At 38.6% G+C, this 14,929-nt stretch overlaps 1 protein-coding gene across 2 annotated transcripts in view; it reads left to right on the top strand.

Moving 5' to 3' along the window:
* Positions 1-14,359, top strand: part of RAD21L1 (RAD21 cohesin complex component like 1) — a 30,847-nt gene extending 16,488 nt beyond the window's left edge. Inside the window, exons 11-13 of one of the 2 annotated variants that reach the window (XM_053671335.1) lie at positions 699-782; positions 5,766-5,843; positions 14,171-14,359. In XM_053671335.1, coding sequence (XP_053527310.1) covers positions 699-782; positions 5,766-5,843; positions 14,171-14,359 — 351 coding nt within the window. Of the gene's footprint in view, positions 1-695; positions 783-5,765; positions 5,844-14,170 lie in introns of both variants that reach the window. The other variant, XM_053671334.1, reaches the window with a different exon arrangement.
* Positions 14,360-14,929: the final 570 nt, after the last annotated feature.

Here is a 14,929-nt window from a genome sequence, read left to right as displayed (position 1 = left end):
TGAAAAATTAAGTAAACTGTTGTAGGAAGCTTCTAAACTTAATCAAGATCAGAAATGACAGCTGGGGAAGGAAGCTTGGTGACAGGGTGAAGTGAAAATGGGTCTGACAGCTTCTATAGCAATGAAAAAGGGAGAAGAGGGGGAATGGAGAATTTCTGGCTTTCTCTTCTTCCTTTTCCCTTCATGTCTTTGCTCTGCTTCCAGATACAGTTTTTCTTCCCTTTTGCCAGTGACAGCTCCAGCACTGGTGGCAAGAGCCCTGTCGTGGCTGTAGGTAGGGATATTAATATCCCTTGCTTTGTATCACTGCCTCTGTTTGCAGATCTCCTTCTTCTGCCACCTGGTACTGGCATGAGAATAGAGGTAGGGAACTGGGGCTAGATAAAATGCTTCAAAGGAAAGTGGCCTCCGCCACATAGCAGCAGAGACTTTTGATATGAGAGCTGCAGAGGCAAACGAAACAGGAGTGACAAGGATAGGAAGCAATGGGGGAAGGGGCATAAGAGCTCTTCATTTGTGGGAGACATGGAAAAGAGGGATGTTTAAGTCAGAGGCTGCCTGCCTGGGATATGGTACTTTAAATTAGTTTTATAAATGAGCATGCATGTGATTAAAGCATTTATCAGAATGTTATTGTTCCTGTGATGACTACTACTACTGTGATAACTTACCTATTTTTTTCTAATTTGCTTTAGCAGGATATTGTTTCTTTGGCTGCTGAGGAATCCTCTTTAGTGAATGCCATCTCGGCACCAGAAATTGAAAATTGTCCAGTTGAATTGGCAAGTATATGTATAGTCTTGGAAATGTTCTTAAAAACTTTGTTCCTAAATGTTTAACACCTTCTTTACCTAAGCATTAGTTTTTAGAGCTGTTGTGTTACTTTTTGAAATTATAATTTATATTGGTGATCTCAACAAAGATGCGTATGAATGGTTTGATAATACATATTCAGAATTACTTTGACTTTTTATTTTGAAACTTCACATAATTCTAAAGGAAGGGAAGAAATTTTTATGCTTATCAAAAGTAGTCACAGATTTAAAATGTTGAGAATCACTATTTTAAGTTATTCTTATAACATCTCTAGAGAAACAGAGCTATATTAGGGATATGGCCCGGGGCACTTGAAATTTTACTTTAGAGGGCTTCCAGTCAAGATGGCAGCATAGTACTCACATCCTCCCGCAACCACATCAAAATTACAACTCAACTACAGAAGAACCATTGTTAAGCACTGCCTGAAATCTTCCTAAATGGAAGTCCTACAAGTAGGGAATTTAAAAAGCCACATCAAGACTGGAAGGAGAGGTGGAGATACGAAATGAGCTGGTCCCACACTTGTGTGGTAGATAAAAATCTGGAAGGAAATCTTGGCTGTAGAGGTCCCCCATGAGGAGCGAGGGGTCCCAGCTCCACACCAGGCCCCCAGCCCAGGGCTCTAGTGCCAGGAAGAGAAGTTCCCATAACTTCTGGCTATAAAACCAGTGGGGATTGAGGCTGAGTGAAACAGAGGCTTCTGGAGTCCCAGACAGTTCCCATTTAAGGACCTGTGCATGGATTTACTCATACTCACTTATTTGAGTTCGGGCACTGGGGCAGCAGCTTAAAAGGCACTGAAGACATGTGGGAAGGAACTGAATGTCCAGTATCAGGGTGAGAGCTGGAGGGGCAGCTTTCTCCCAGACAGAAGTGCTAGCAGAGACCACTGTTCCTTTGATGAGCCTTCCCTTGACAGAGCTGGCAGGCAGGCATCATCTCTGAGACTCCATCAACCTGGCTCACACTGTTTGCCCCACCCTGTTGATTCTCTGGGGCACTGCCCCACCCACTTCAGGCCCACCCTACCTGTTTCCAGTGGCTTTTTCATATGAATGGCCTGTCCTGGTTTATATTTCAGGTTTTCTTAAAATCTCTCAAACAAACAGCATCTTGCATGGTCAGAGTTAGCCTGTTCTGGGATAAATGAGCTCATCCCATTACTAATGTTGATTTTTGTTTTTGAATACATAGAATGCTATTTTTGAAATATAAAAAGCAATTGTCCAACTCTTTGTTAAAAATTCATGAGACTGAAGCTTCTCCCATACTGTACAACTAAACTAACCAGGAAAAGGCTCAGGAGAAATAGTGTGTGTGCTTTGCTGAAGCCTGTCCAATCGATCCATCTGGACACCCTACAGCTGAATCCATTGTGTGGAAAGCTCAGTGGATTATTAAAACAGCTGAACTTGTGCTGTGTTGTACTTTGCTTGACCCTGTATGAAAATAACCTGTGTCTATAGAGGCAAAGAGAAAGAGAAAAATGAATCAGCCCACTTCTGGCTCAGCTGTTTAAATGTTTCGGATAAAAAGTTCAGGTATTTATTCTGTCCTAGCTTACCCAGAGAATTCAGTCCTTTTTTCTCACATATGAAAAAAACAGTAATAGTCTTAGAGCTCATCATAATGATAATTTGCTTAAAAGCAAAAGTAATATCAGGCATTACATGTTTTGATATTATTTACTAAAAAAATGTCTAAAATTCATTACAGTCTTAAAATACCTTTATACTCTGGGACAAAAACTACAGACATAAAACAATACTATATATGGAATTAGTCAGGTCAGATGTTATTTCTAGCTTTGCTATTGACTTGTGGCCCTTTGAGCAGAAGTCATATATATAGATATGGGACTTGAGTCATACAATGTTTTAGAAAAAATACATTTTTTCAGGCTCATCAGCACATTTCTGTTCTCAACTCATAATGTTATAGTTGGTAAGGGCTTGGAGTGAATTCTTGTAAAGGGATTTCAATGTTACAATTTTTCAGTACTGAAGTGTTTCTGAAGATTTAAAGATTGAAAAGAATGAATCTATTCACATAACATGACAGGCAATTGGTTGATCTTCACCCTCAAAATCTGAGTTTTCTACCCCAATTGTATACAAACTACTAAATATCAGTTATTGTTAGAGCTTCTGTATTTCTAAGTTCAGATAAAGGCCTTTACAAGGCAATTTTTTAATAGTTTTATGTTTACTCCTGTTAACTGAGTTTAGATTGACCAGAGCTGGGATAAGTTCTGGCCACAAGTGATGGTCTTTGCTGCCTACTTTTCAAAGTAAGGGCCTGATGCCCTGGGATGCATTACCAGTAAAGACTGAAGATTCTCCTACTCTGGAGCCCCTGATCAGAAGATAGCCTGGGCAGATGACATGATACTCTACATAAAGAACCCTAAAGATTTTAGCAAACTACTGCTAGAGCTGATCAATGAATTCAGCAAAGTAGCAGTATACAAAATAAATATGCAGAAATCAGTTGCATTTATATACACCAACAGTGAACTATCAGAAAGGGAAACTAAGCAAACAATTCTGCTTACACTTGCATCAATAAAAGTAAAATAAAATAAAAAAATAAAAAATACCTAGGAATAAATTTAACCAAGGATGTAAAAGACCTGTACTCAGAAAATTATAAGACACTGAAGAAAGAAATTAAAGAAGATACAAATAAGTGTGTTCATGGATGGGAAGAATTACCATCATTAAAATGTGCATAGTACCCAAAGCAATCTATAAATTCAATGCAGTTTCTATTAAGATACCAATGGTATATTTCACAGAACTAAAATAAATATTCCAAAAATGTATAAAGAACCCAAAGATCCCAAATAGCCCCAGCAATGTTGAGAAAGAAGAAGAAAGTTTGAGGAATCAAGCTGTACTACAAGGCCATAGTAATCAAAAGAGCATGGTACTGGCATAAAAACAGACATACAGATCAATGGAACAGAATAGAAAGCCCAGAAATAAACTTATGCTTTTATGATTAATTAATATTTGATAAAGGAGACAAGAACATACAAGTGGGTAAAGGTAGTCTATTCAGTAAATGGTGTTAGAAAAATTGGATAGTTAAGTCAAAAAAAAAAGAAAAGAAACTAAACCACCTTCTTACACCATACATAAGAATAAACTCAAAACAAACTAAAGACTTAAAAGTTATACTCAAAACCATAAAAGCCCTAGAAGAAAACATAGGCAGTAAAATCTCAGACATTGCTCATAGCAATATTTTTTCTGGTATATCTCCTTGGGCAAGGGAAACAAAAGAAAAAATGAACAAATGGGACTACATCAGACTGAAAAGTTTTTCAGCAAAGGAAACCATCAACAAAATTAAAACACAACCTACTAAATGAGAGACCATAATTGACAATGATATATCTGATGAGTTAATATCCAAAATGTATGAAGAACTTATAAAACTCAACACCAAAAAAGCAAACAGCCCAATTTAAAAAAATGGGCAAAGGACCTGAATAGACACTTCTCCAAGGAGGACATACAGATGGCCAATAGACACATGAAAAGATGCTTCATGTCACTATCATCAGAGAAATGCAATTTAAAGTCACAGTGAGTTATCACCTCACACCTCCCAGAATGGCTATTGTCAGTAAATCAACAAACAAGTGTTTATGAGGATGCAGAGAAAAGGGAACCCTTGTGCACTGTTGGTTGGGATGCAGATTTGTGCAGCCACTGTGGAAAGCAGTATGGAGCTATCTTAAAAAATTAAAAATGGAACTTCCTTTTGACCCAGTGATTCCACTTCTGGGAACATATCTGAAAACACCTGAAACATTAATTTGAAAGAATACATGCACCCCCTATATTCATTGCAGTGTTATTTCTGATTAGTGATGTTCAGCATTTTTTCATATGCCATTGGCCATATGTAGCCCAAGTGACCATCAGTAAATGGGTGGATGAAAAAGCTGTGATTCATTTATACAATAAAATAATATTGATACTTGGCTGTAAAAAATAAGGAAACCTTAACCATTTGTGACAGCATGGATGGACCTGAAGAGTATTATGCTCAGTAAAATAAGCCAGTCAGAAAAGGCAAGTACCATATGATTTCATTTATATGTAGAATCAAATGAATAAAATAAACTAACAAACAAAATAGAAATAGACTTACGGATACAGAGAACAGACTGACAACTGTCAGAAGAAATGGGGGTTGGGGAGCTGGGTGAAAAGGTTTTTTTTTTTTTGTTTTTTTTAACATTTTATTTATTTATCTTTAGAGGGGAAGGGAAGGAGAGAGGGAGGACATCAATGTATGGTTGCCTTTCTGTAGAAAGGTTTTTTTAAAGCAAGGTCTTAATACAAATGAAACCTTTTTTATGTTTTTGTTGAGGCCAAATTCTACTAGGCATGATTATGAACAGTATGTGTAAAACTAAATACGGCAGTTTGTTTTTTGGTGTTTACATCAAAACAATTTTAATCAGAAATTCTTGTTTTTAATTTTTTTTTTTGCTTTTTTAAGCAAAAAAAAAAAACCCTCATAGACACAGACAACAGTATGGTAATCATCAGAGTAAAGGGGGTTGGGGGGGTGGAAGAGGTTAAGGTGAGGGTAAGTGGTGATGGAAGGAGACTTGGGGTAGTTAACATACAATACAAAATACAGGTGATGTATTATAGAATTGTACACCTAAAACCTATATAATTTATTAACTAATGTCACCTGATGAGTTCAATTAATTTTTTTCGTAAAAGATTACCTGGGGAGTATAGATGTAATCCTGCAACCTCTATGCTACTTTTATTCTCTCTGCTATCAGACTGTAAGCTCTTTATTTGGCAGGACCCACTGTTATAACTGTTTCTTGCAGCAGCGAACACCATGCCTGACAAATAGTAAACATTCACTAAATTTGCTTAAGTGAAATATTTTCTCAATCATTCAAACAGGAGTCACTGGGAAGTGAACAAAATGGTGAGGGGGAGAGATGGAACCAAAGAACACGTCAGATGTTAAACGCTTTGCAGGTAAGATGATAGAGTTTGTTAATCCTATTTTTATTTTTAAAAATAAGTAAACCATTGACTTCAGTTTTCTAGATATTAATAAAAATTAAACCATTTTTATTATGTTTTTGTTGAGGCTAAATTCTAGACATGATTATGAGCAGTATGTGTAAAACTAAATTCAGGAGTTTGGTTTTGGTGTCTACATCAAAAATTTTAATTAGAAATTCTTTTTTTTTAAATATATTTTATTGATTATGCTATTACAGTTGTCCCATTATTTTCTACCCTTTATTTCCCTCCACCCTGCATACCCTCTCCCACCAGCATTCCCCCGCCCCCTTAATTCATGTCCATGGGTCGTACATACATATAAGTTCTTCGGCTCTTCTATTTCCCATACTATTCTTAACCTCCCCCTGTCTATTTTGTACCTACCATTTATGCTTCTTATTCCCTGTACCTTTTCCCCCATTCTACCCACTTCCTCTCCCCACTGATAACCCTCCATGTGATCTCCATTTCTGTGATTCTGTTCCTGTTCTAGTTGTATACTTAGTTTTTTTGTTGTTTTTGTTGTTTTGTTTTGTTTTGTTTTGTAGGTCAGTTGTTGATTGTTGTGAGTTTCTTGTCATTTTACTGTTCGTAGTTTTGATCATCTTTTTCATAGATAAGTCCCTTTAACATTTTATATAATAAGGGTGTAGTGACGATGAACTCCTTTAACTTGGCATTATCTGGGAAGTACTTTATCTTCCAGTCTAAATGATAGCTTTGCTAGATAGAGTAATTTTGGATGTAGGTCCTTGCCTTTCTTGACTTTGAACACTTCTTTCCAGCCCCTTCTTGCCTGCAAGGTTTCTTTTAAGAAATCAGCTGATAGTCTTATGGGAACTCCTTTGTAGATAACTGTCTCCTTTTGTCTTGCTGCTTTTAAGATTCTCTCCTTATGTTTAATGTTGGGTAATGTAATTATGATGTGCCTTGGTTTGTGCTTCCTTGGGTCCAACGTTTTTGGGATTTTCTGAGCTTCTTGAACTTCCTGAAAGTCTATTTCCTTTGCCAGATTGCGGAAGTTCTCCTTCATTATTTTTTCAAGTAAGTTTTCCATTTCTTGCTCTTCCTCTTCTTCTGGCATCTCAATGATTTGGATGTTAGAATATTTAAAGTTGTCCTGGAGATTCCTTAGCCTCTCCTCGTTGTTTCTGAATTCTTGTTTCTTCAGCCTGTTCTGGTTGAATGTTTATTTCTTCCTTCTGGTCCAAACCGTTGATTTGAGTCCTGGTTTCTTTCCTGTCACTGTTATTTCCCTGTACATTTGCTCTTATTTCACTTTTCATAGCCTTCATTTCTTCCTCTATTTTGCAACCATACCCAACCATTTCTCTAAGCTTCCTGATTACCAGTGTTTTGAACTGTGCATCTGAGAGGTTGGCTATCTCTTCATCACCTAGTTCTATTTTTGGAGCTTTGATTTGTTCTTTCATTTGGGCCATATTTTTTTTTGTCTCCATGTGCCCGTTACATGGTAAGGGGTGGAGCCTTAAGGTATTTACCAGTGTGGGGCAACCCACTTTGCTGCACTGTGGCACTGTATGTGGGGGAGAGGTCCAAGAGTGACCAATGTCACTTGCTTGGCTCTTGGCTGGCTTCAAGTTACTTCTGCCACTACCCATAAGCAAATTGGGTCCTTCTGGTGCTGATTCCCAGATGGGTGGGTTGTGTAAGTTCTAGGATCCTGTGGGTCTTTCCAATGAACTCTTCTGTGAGGCTGGGAGTTTCTCCTGCTGCCACAACCTCCACAGTTCTTTACAGGTTTTGAGTCTTTCTTTTCCCTCCCTGGAACCCTGGGTTGAATGGTCTGTCTCACTCCCCAGTTGTTTATCTGCACACCAATGTGGGACTGCCTGGTCTGCCAGCCTCCACCTTGCCAAGAGCCCTCTCCACCCCAGCTGCTGGTCTCTGCCACTCTTACTGGTCTGGATGAATGTTTCTTATTTAACTCCCTAGTTATTGGGCTTCCATACAGTTTGATTTCCTTGCAGTTCTGGTGATTTTTTGTTTTTAAATTTTTGTTGTCCTTCTTTTGGTTACACAAAGAGGAAAAGTGTATCTACCTATGCCTCCATCTTGGCCAGAAGTCCTTAATTAGAAAGTCTAATTAATGTCTTATGCATACTCATGCCCCTAGACATCTATTTTATGTTTCATTCTCATTTTTAGCAGACTGCTAGTAAATATTCAATGTGGACCTTGGTTTATAACCATTTAAAAGTGAAATAGAATATTTAAATTTAACTGATATTTTTATCAAAATAATACATGTATGTAATTTTAAAAGTTTAATAGTACTATGCTGAAAAGGAAACACATAAGTCCTTTGCCCTGCCCCTTCTTGTCACTAAGTCCTGCTCACCAAAAGCAACTTTATTAAAAGTTTCTTTTAGCATTTATATCCATATTTCTGATGACTTATTTTACTGTTTTTTCTTGATAGTTTAGAGTTAAATTTTATTTATTACTTCTTTCAACAGAAAAATGAAAATTCAGCTTCATTACATCTCTCTCTTCCTCAGTGTATTTTTAACACAGTATTCAGTGCTCACAGTGTCATAATTTTAATAATTATGGAGCATGTTTAATTGTGACAGAAAGCGAAAATATCAGTGACTTAAAAAGATGGTTCACTTCTCCCTCCTGTAAAAGTACAATCTGGTGTGGCAGCTATGCTCACGAAGTCCTCAGAGACCCACTCTCCACCCCATTTTCATTATTCTCAGGGTCTGAAAGGACTAACTACCCACCATGCCTGCATTCCAAGCAGCAGCAAAGTTCTTTGAAGGGCACAGTGTAGTTATTGTGTGTACATTTCTCTCATTTCACTGACTAGCACTTAGTCTCACCTTGCCACGTGTCGCTGGGAAATGCAGTCCTTCTCTGACAACCTGAGGCCCAGGTCACACTTCTGTTGCCGTGGAATAGGAGGAGAGTGGACATCAAGGAACAGCAAGCAGTTGCTGCCCAAAGGCTATGTCAAAATTAGTTCACATCAAAACTTCGTAGTGTAATTGCATTTCTTTTCTTGTCAACTTTATGGGGATTGGGGACAGGGGGAGAGTTAATCATTACTTCAGGTTTTCATTAGCCTAGTGTCTAATACCCATCTCAATTCTCTCTCCAAACTCTCTGACACCATAATAAAACCCCTTTTAATACAGGCAAATATATCAATTAGTTTATCAGTTCTACTCTCCTTTTCTTGAAGATGTCCCCTCTGGAGCTCACCATCCTGTTGTTCTAATCTGAATTAGTTGCTCCCTAGGTCTGCTCCACAGTTTTTGTCTTGGGTCATTTCTTTACCATAACATGGGATTCCCTTGTCTTTTCCCTCTATTAGTGCTTCTGCTTCCTGGTACTTTGATCTTCCTTGGTTAACATCCTCTCCTAATTTCCTTAGGTAAAGAGTGCATAGGAGTCCTGGCTGGGAGGAGCTCCGTTGGTTGGAGCATCCACCCACCAAAAAAAAAAGGTAAAGGTTGAAGGTTCAATCCCCAGTCAGGGCACATAGGGAGGCAACCAATAAATATTTGTCTTTCATGTAGGTGACTCTCTCTCTCCCTTCCTCTCTCTCTAAAATCAATAAGTATATCTTCAGGTGAGGATTTTTTTTAAAAAGTGTGCATAAGACACCTTACATACAAGTCTGAAAATATTTTAATTTTACCTTTAACTTGTTTGGTATGTCTCTGAACGTGGTTTGAAAATATTATATCTCAAATGTTGAAGGCTTCGTAACATTTCTGGGCTTCTTGGTTGTTACTGAAAAGTCAGGTGCTGCTTGGTTGGTGATCCTTTGTCAGTGACCTTTATTTTCACACAGGAAGCTCTTAGATATTTTATTTATCCCTATCCTGGAATTTCATGATGATGTACTTTGGCATTTTTTTAAATTGGGCTGAGCATATAGTAGGTTCTTTATTCTGAAAATTCATATCCTGAGTTCTAGAGAATTTTTGTATTTCTTGGATTTCTTCCTTGTTCTCAGTCTATTCTCTCTTTCTGGATTGCCAGATGGGACCAGATGAGTCAGATCTTGGATCTCCTAAATTGCACCTTTAATTTTTTTTAAAAATTCTTGTATCTCCTATATTAATTTCCTTTGTTGGTTTTTTCGACTGTCTAGAAGATTTCTTCAACTTTATCTTCCAGTCTATTGAATTTTATTTCTGCTTTTCCTTTTTATGTTTTCCAAGAGTTTTTTTTCCTAGGTTTTAGTTATTCTTTTGTTTTATAGCATCCCAACCTTTTTATTTAGTTAGTTTCAACAGCTTGATTGAGGTATGACTAATATACAATAACCCATACCTATTTAAAGTATCTGGCTAGATAAGTTTTGACATACGAATACCCTGTGAAACCATCACCACAATCGAGATCGTGAACATATGTACAATCCCAGCAAGTTTCCTTGGGCCTCTTGATAGTGCCCTGTCCCGCCTCTCCCATCCCCAGGCAAACCACTGCTCTGCTTTCTCTCTGTCTCATCCTAATCATTTTTCACTGATGCAGTGTCTTTTCTTAACTTTTAGATGATATAGGTTTCTTGGGCTCCTTGCACTATCTGCATTTCCTTAGTAATTCTTTTGAATTCATTGTTTTTTGCTCTCGGACTTTAGAAATTTTACTGAAGTGTCTGGCAGACTTTGGTTATCTGTTTTTATTTAAGAGTGATCACCCAAAAATCTGATTGGAAGTTATAAATGCATGAGTGCAGCTTGTAGGTTTGTGGTCTTCACTGCAAGGTAGGTAGGTAGTCCTCCCTCCCTGGCCCTGCAACAGATGTCTTTATCTGCAGGTGTTTTTTCCTCACAATGGACAGTTTTCCCAGCTTAATCTTCACATCTACTGCCTAGGAGATATAAGCATGCTGTCCATGGTCTGGGAACCAGAAGTGGGTCAGGGAGAGGCTGGCTCTCTCCTTGTTTAGGGTGTAGAATTTCACTTAACCCCCTTGTTTCTGGTCTGACACTTCTCTACCATCCACAGCGCCTGGTGTCCTGAGGCTCAAGTCTCAGTGGTTCTTATCTCTAGAAAAACACTTTCCTGTCTCTTTCATTTTAGAGGGTTTTCTGAAGGAAACAGGATAAACACGTGTGTTTAGTCTCGCACATTTGCCCCCTTGGGGTATTTTTCAAAAGGATTGTTGAACTTGGAAAGACTGTCCCTGATCTCTCCCAAAGAAATAGTCTTGCTAGGGTATGGGAGTCGCCTGTCTTGGTTCAGTGAAGTGGTGCAGGGCTCCTGAGGGTCTCACTGTTGGCAAGACGACTTTCAAGAAATTCTCCTGTTTGCTGCTTCACCCCCTATCTCCAGCTTATCATATACAGTTACTTCTAATTCCTGAGCTTTCCAAAGGCTCTGTAGCTCAAATTGGCTTCCTTTTTTGTTGGCTGTCTTCCCTGTTGGCACTAGTTTCAGCTTTGTCCACTCTGCTAAGTCAGCTAGTCTTGCCCTTTCTTTGTCTTTATCTCCTCTCTTTGTCACCTTTTATTTTTTTAAATATATTTTCTTGATTATGCCATTACAGTTGTCCTATTCCCCCCTTCACTCCCCTCCACCCTGCACACCCCTTCCCGCCCATTTCCCCCATTTAGTTTATGTCCATGTGTCACAAGTTCTTTAGATTTTATATTTCCCATACTATTCTTGCCCTCCCCCTATCTATTTTCTACCTACCATCTATGCTACTTATTTTCTGTACCTTCTCCCCACTTCTTCTCCTCCCACTCCCCTGTTGCTAACCTTCCATGTGATCTCCATTTCTATGGTTCTGCTCCTGATCTAGCTGTCATCTTAGATTGCTTTTGTTTTAGGTGTGGTTGTTAATAATTGTGAGTTTGCTGTCCTTTCACTGTTCATATTTTTTTATCTTCTTTTTCTTAGGTAAGTCCCTTTAACATTTCATACAATAAGGGCTTGGTGATGATGAACTCCTTGAATTTGATCTTATCTGAGAAGCACTTTATTTGCCCTTCCATTCTAAATGAAAGCTTTGCTGGATAGAGCAATCTTGGATGTAAGTCCTTGCCTTTCATGACTTGGAATACTTCTCAGCCCCTTCTTGCCTGTAAGATCTCTTTTGAGAAATCAGCTGACAGTCTGATGGGAACTCCTTTGTAGGTGACTGTCCCCTTATCTCTTGCTGCTTCTAGGATTCTCTCCTTCATTTAAATCTTGGGTAATGTAATGATGATGTGCCTTGGTGTGTTCTTTCTTGGGTCCAACTTCTTTGGGACTCTCTGAGCTTCCTGGATTTCCTAGAAGTCTGTTGCCTTTGCCATATTTGGGAAGTTCTCCTTTATTATTTGTTCAAATAAGTTTTCCACTTGCTCTTCCTCTTCCCCTTCTGGTACTCCTATAATTCGGATATTGGAACGTTTAAAGATGTCCTGGAGGTTCCTAAGCCCTCTCCTCATTTTTTTGAATTCTTGTTTCTTCATACTTTTCTGTTTGGTCATCTTTTTCTTTCTTCTGGTCCACTCCCTTGATTTGAGTCCCAGTTTCCTTTCCAATACTATTGGTTTCCTGTGCATTTCCCTTCATTCCAATTAGTTTAGCCTTCATATGTTCCTCTAATTTGTGACTAAAATCAACCAGTTCTGTGAGCATCCTGATCACCAGTGTTTTAAACTGTGCATCTGATAGGTTGGCTATCTCTTGGTCGCTTAGAATTATTGCCTCTGGAGCTTTGAGCTGTTCTTGAGCCATAATGTTTTGGTCTGTTTGTGCCTGTTACATATGAGGAGTGGAGCCTTAGGTGTTCACCAGGGTGGGGTGACCCAGTCACTGGGTTGTGACGGGGTCTGGCTGAATGGTTCGTTGTTGTCAGACTTCAGTACAGTTCAATTTTCTGTGTTTGGCTGCATTTTTGTTATTAAAACTTTATTGTCTTTAAACTTGGTTGTCTGAGGAGGCACAGTGTTTCCACCTCCACCTCCATCTTGGCCGGAAGTCCTTATTTCTTTTCCTTCATTTTAGAGGTGTTTTTGGAGGGAACAGGACAAGCACATGTGTTTAGTCTTGCATATTTGTCCATAAAGGGTGTTTTTCCAAAGGATTCTTGAAATTAAAGGGGTATCCCTGCTCCCTTCCAGGAAAAAAGCCACCCAACCCACATCTGCTGGGGAGGCACCATATTTCCTCAGGAGTGGGAATGAGTGAAGGCTTGTCAGGCCATTGCTGAATGGCCGCCAAGATTGGGCCACCCTTTGGTTGAGATAAAGTGTGATAAAGTATCAACTTATTAATTTGTTAAATGTTATAAACTGGTAGGAAAAAACTTGTATATCACATTTCTAAAAGTGCTTCACAACTGTTTGGGGGGCACAGTACTCACAGGGATATGGACCAGTATTCATCACAGTATTATACTGAAAAGTCACACTTCTGATGCCAAGTACCAGTCTCATAAAAGGAGTTATCTTCATTCATAATTGAACACTTTACTGGACCTCAACTTTTTGCAGTAGGTTCACAGGTGCCCTATGGCAAATCCAACATCTTTTAACTTGTGCGAAGAACTGAGAGATGTTTATAAAGTGATACTGCCCTGCCGTAGAGGTGTACAAATATAATTCTACATTTAACACTAGAGTTTTGTATTCAACGCTTCCACTCTGCAGTACCTTTGAGAAAAAGGAGTCTGGTAGGCTCATAATCTTCATTGCATTTAAGCCTCCCAAGTCCCGTGGACTTTTTTATCCCTATAGGTCTAAATTAATTGGAGCCGTTTATGTTAACATCAATTTTTTAAGATTTTTATTTGTTTTTAAAACTAAATTGTTAGCAGAATAGTTTTAGATTTACAGAAACATGGTAAAGACAGTGGAGCAAGCTCTCATGCACCCCACAGCCAAAGTCCCGTGTTAGTCACATCTTGCACACTCGTCACAATTGGTCAGCCAATATTGAAACATTATCATTAACCAAAGTCCATACTTTGGTCAGATTTCTTAATTTTTTTTCTGTTACAGGATCCCATCGAGGATACCACGTTACATTTAGTTTAACATCAGTTTCTTTAATGACATGACATTTGTATAGCACATTAAGCATTTTCATAACACGTTAGAGTTCCTTTGCATGCATTTTCTCAATGGCCCGAGCTTGTGATCCGTGGCCTGCATGGCTTTTAAGCTTACTAAATAGTCATTTGAATTTCTCCATTTAAGGATTTTGCAGTCACTTATCAAAAATGTCAATGTTTTGTTGTTCATTATACACCCACCTACTCTGCTTTTAATTATCTTGTCTCCCTTTCCTTTCCTCTTTTCTAATTATTTTCCCAGGAATCCAGCAAGGCAGGAATGAAGCGCTTCAGTCTGATGACTCTCTGCAGAAATAGTGACCGGAAACAAGCTGCTGCCAGATTTTATAGCTTTCTTGTTCTGAAAAAACACCGGGCTATTGAGCTGAGCCAGAGTGCCCCCTATGCAGATATTATAGCTACAGTGGGACCCATGTTCCATAAAATATAAAGGGAATCCCAAACCTGCAGATTTGTGTCATCACTGAAATTTCTTATAGCTTGTTTGGTTTAATGCAGCCGCTGTCTGCAAGCAGCTGAAGGTCTGATCCATTTCATAAGCAGGTTAACCTACCATTTCTTCTTTGTAAGTTCTGAACAATCATAGCCAGAACTGGAAACTTATATGCTTACAGAAGTACTGAATTATAGCTAAGTAATAGTTTGTATCCTCACCCAAGGACATTCTTAATGATTTTAGAGAGAGCAGATGGAAGAGAGAGGGAGAGAAACATTGATTGACTGCCTTTCACCTGTGCCCCGACTGGGACCGAACCCCAAACCTAGGCATGTGCCCTGATTGGGAATTGAACCCAAGACCTTTTGGTTTATGGGACAACACTCCAACCAACTGAGCCACACTGGCCAGGGCTAGCTAAGTAATATTTTAATTTAGCTGGCTTGAATGTATAGCATTTATTACCTCCCTGACTTGAATGCTGCATTTCAAATACATTTTGTTAAATACTACATGTCTTCAAGAAACATTCAAGGATGTTATTAAAAGGCTATCTTACATTGG

Source organism: Artibeus jamaicensis, unplaced genomic scaffold (assembly GCF_021234435.1).
Source record: "Artibeus jamaicensis isolate MK-2021 breed Jamaican fruit bat unplaced genomic scaffold, CSHL_Jam_final contig_685, whole genome shotgun sequence".
NCBI classification, from domain to species: domain Eukaryota; kingdom Metazoa; phylum Chordata; class Mammalia; order Chiroptera; family Phyllostomidae; genus Artibeus; species Artibeus jamaicensis.
The sequence above is the reverse complement of the archived record's forward strand: the minus strand, read 5'-3'. Positions and strand labels throughout refer to the sequence as shown.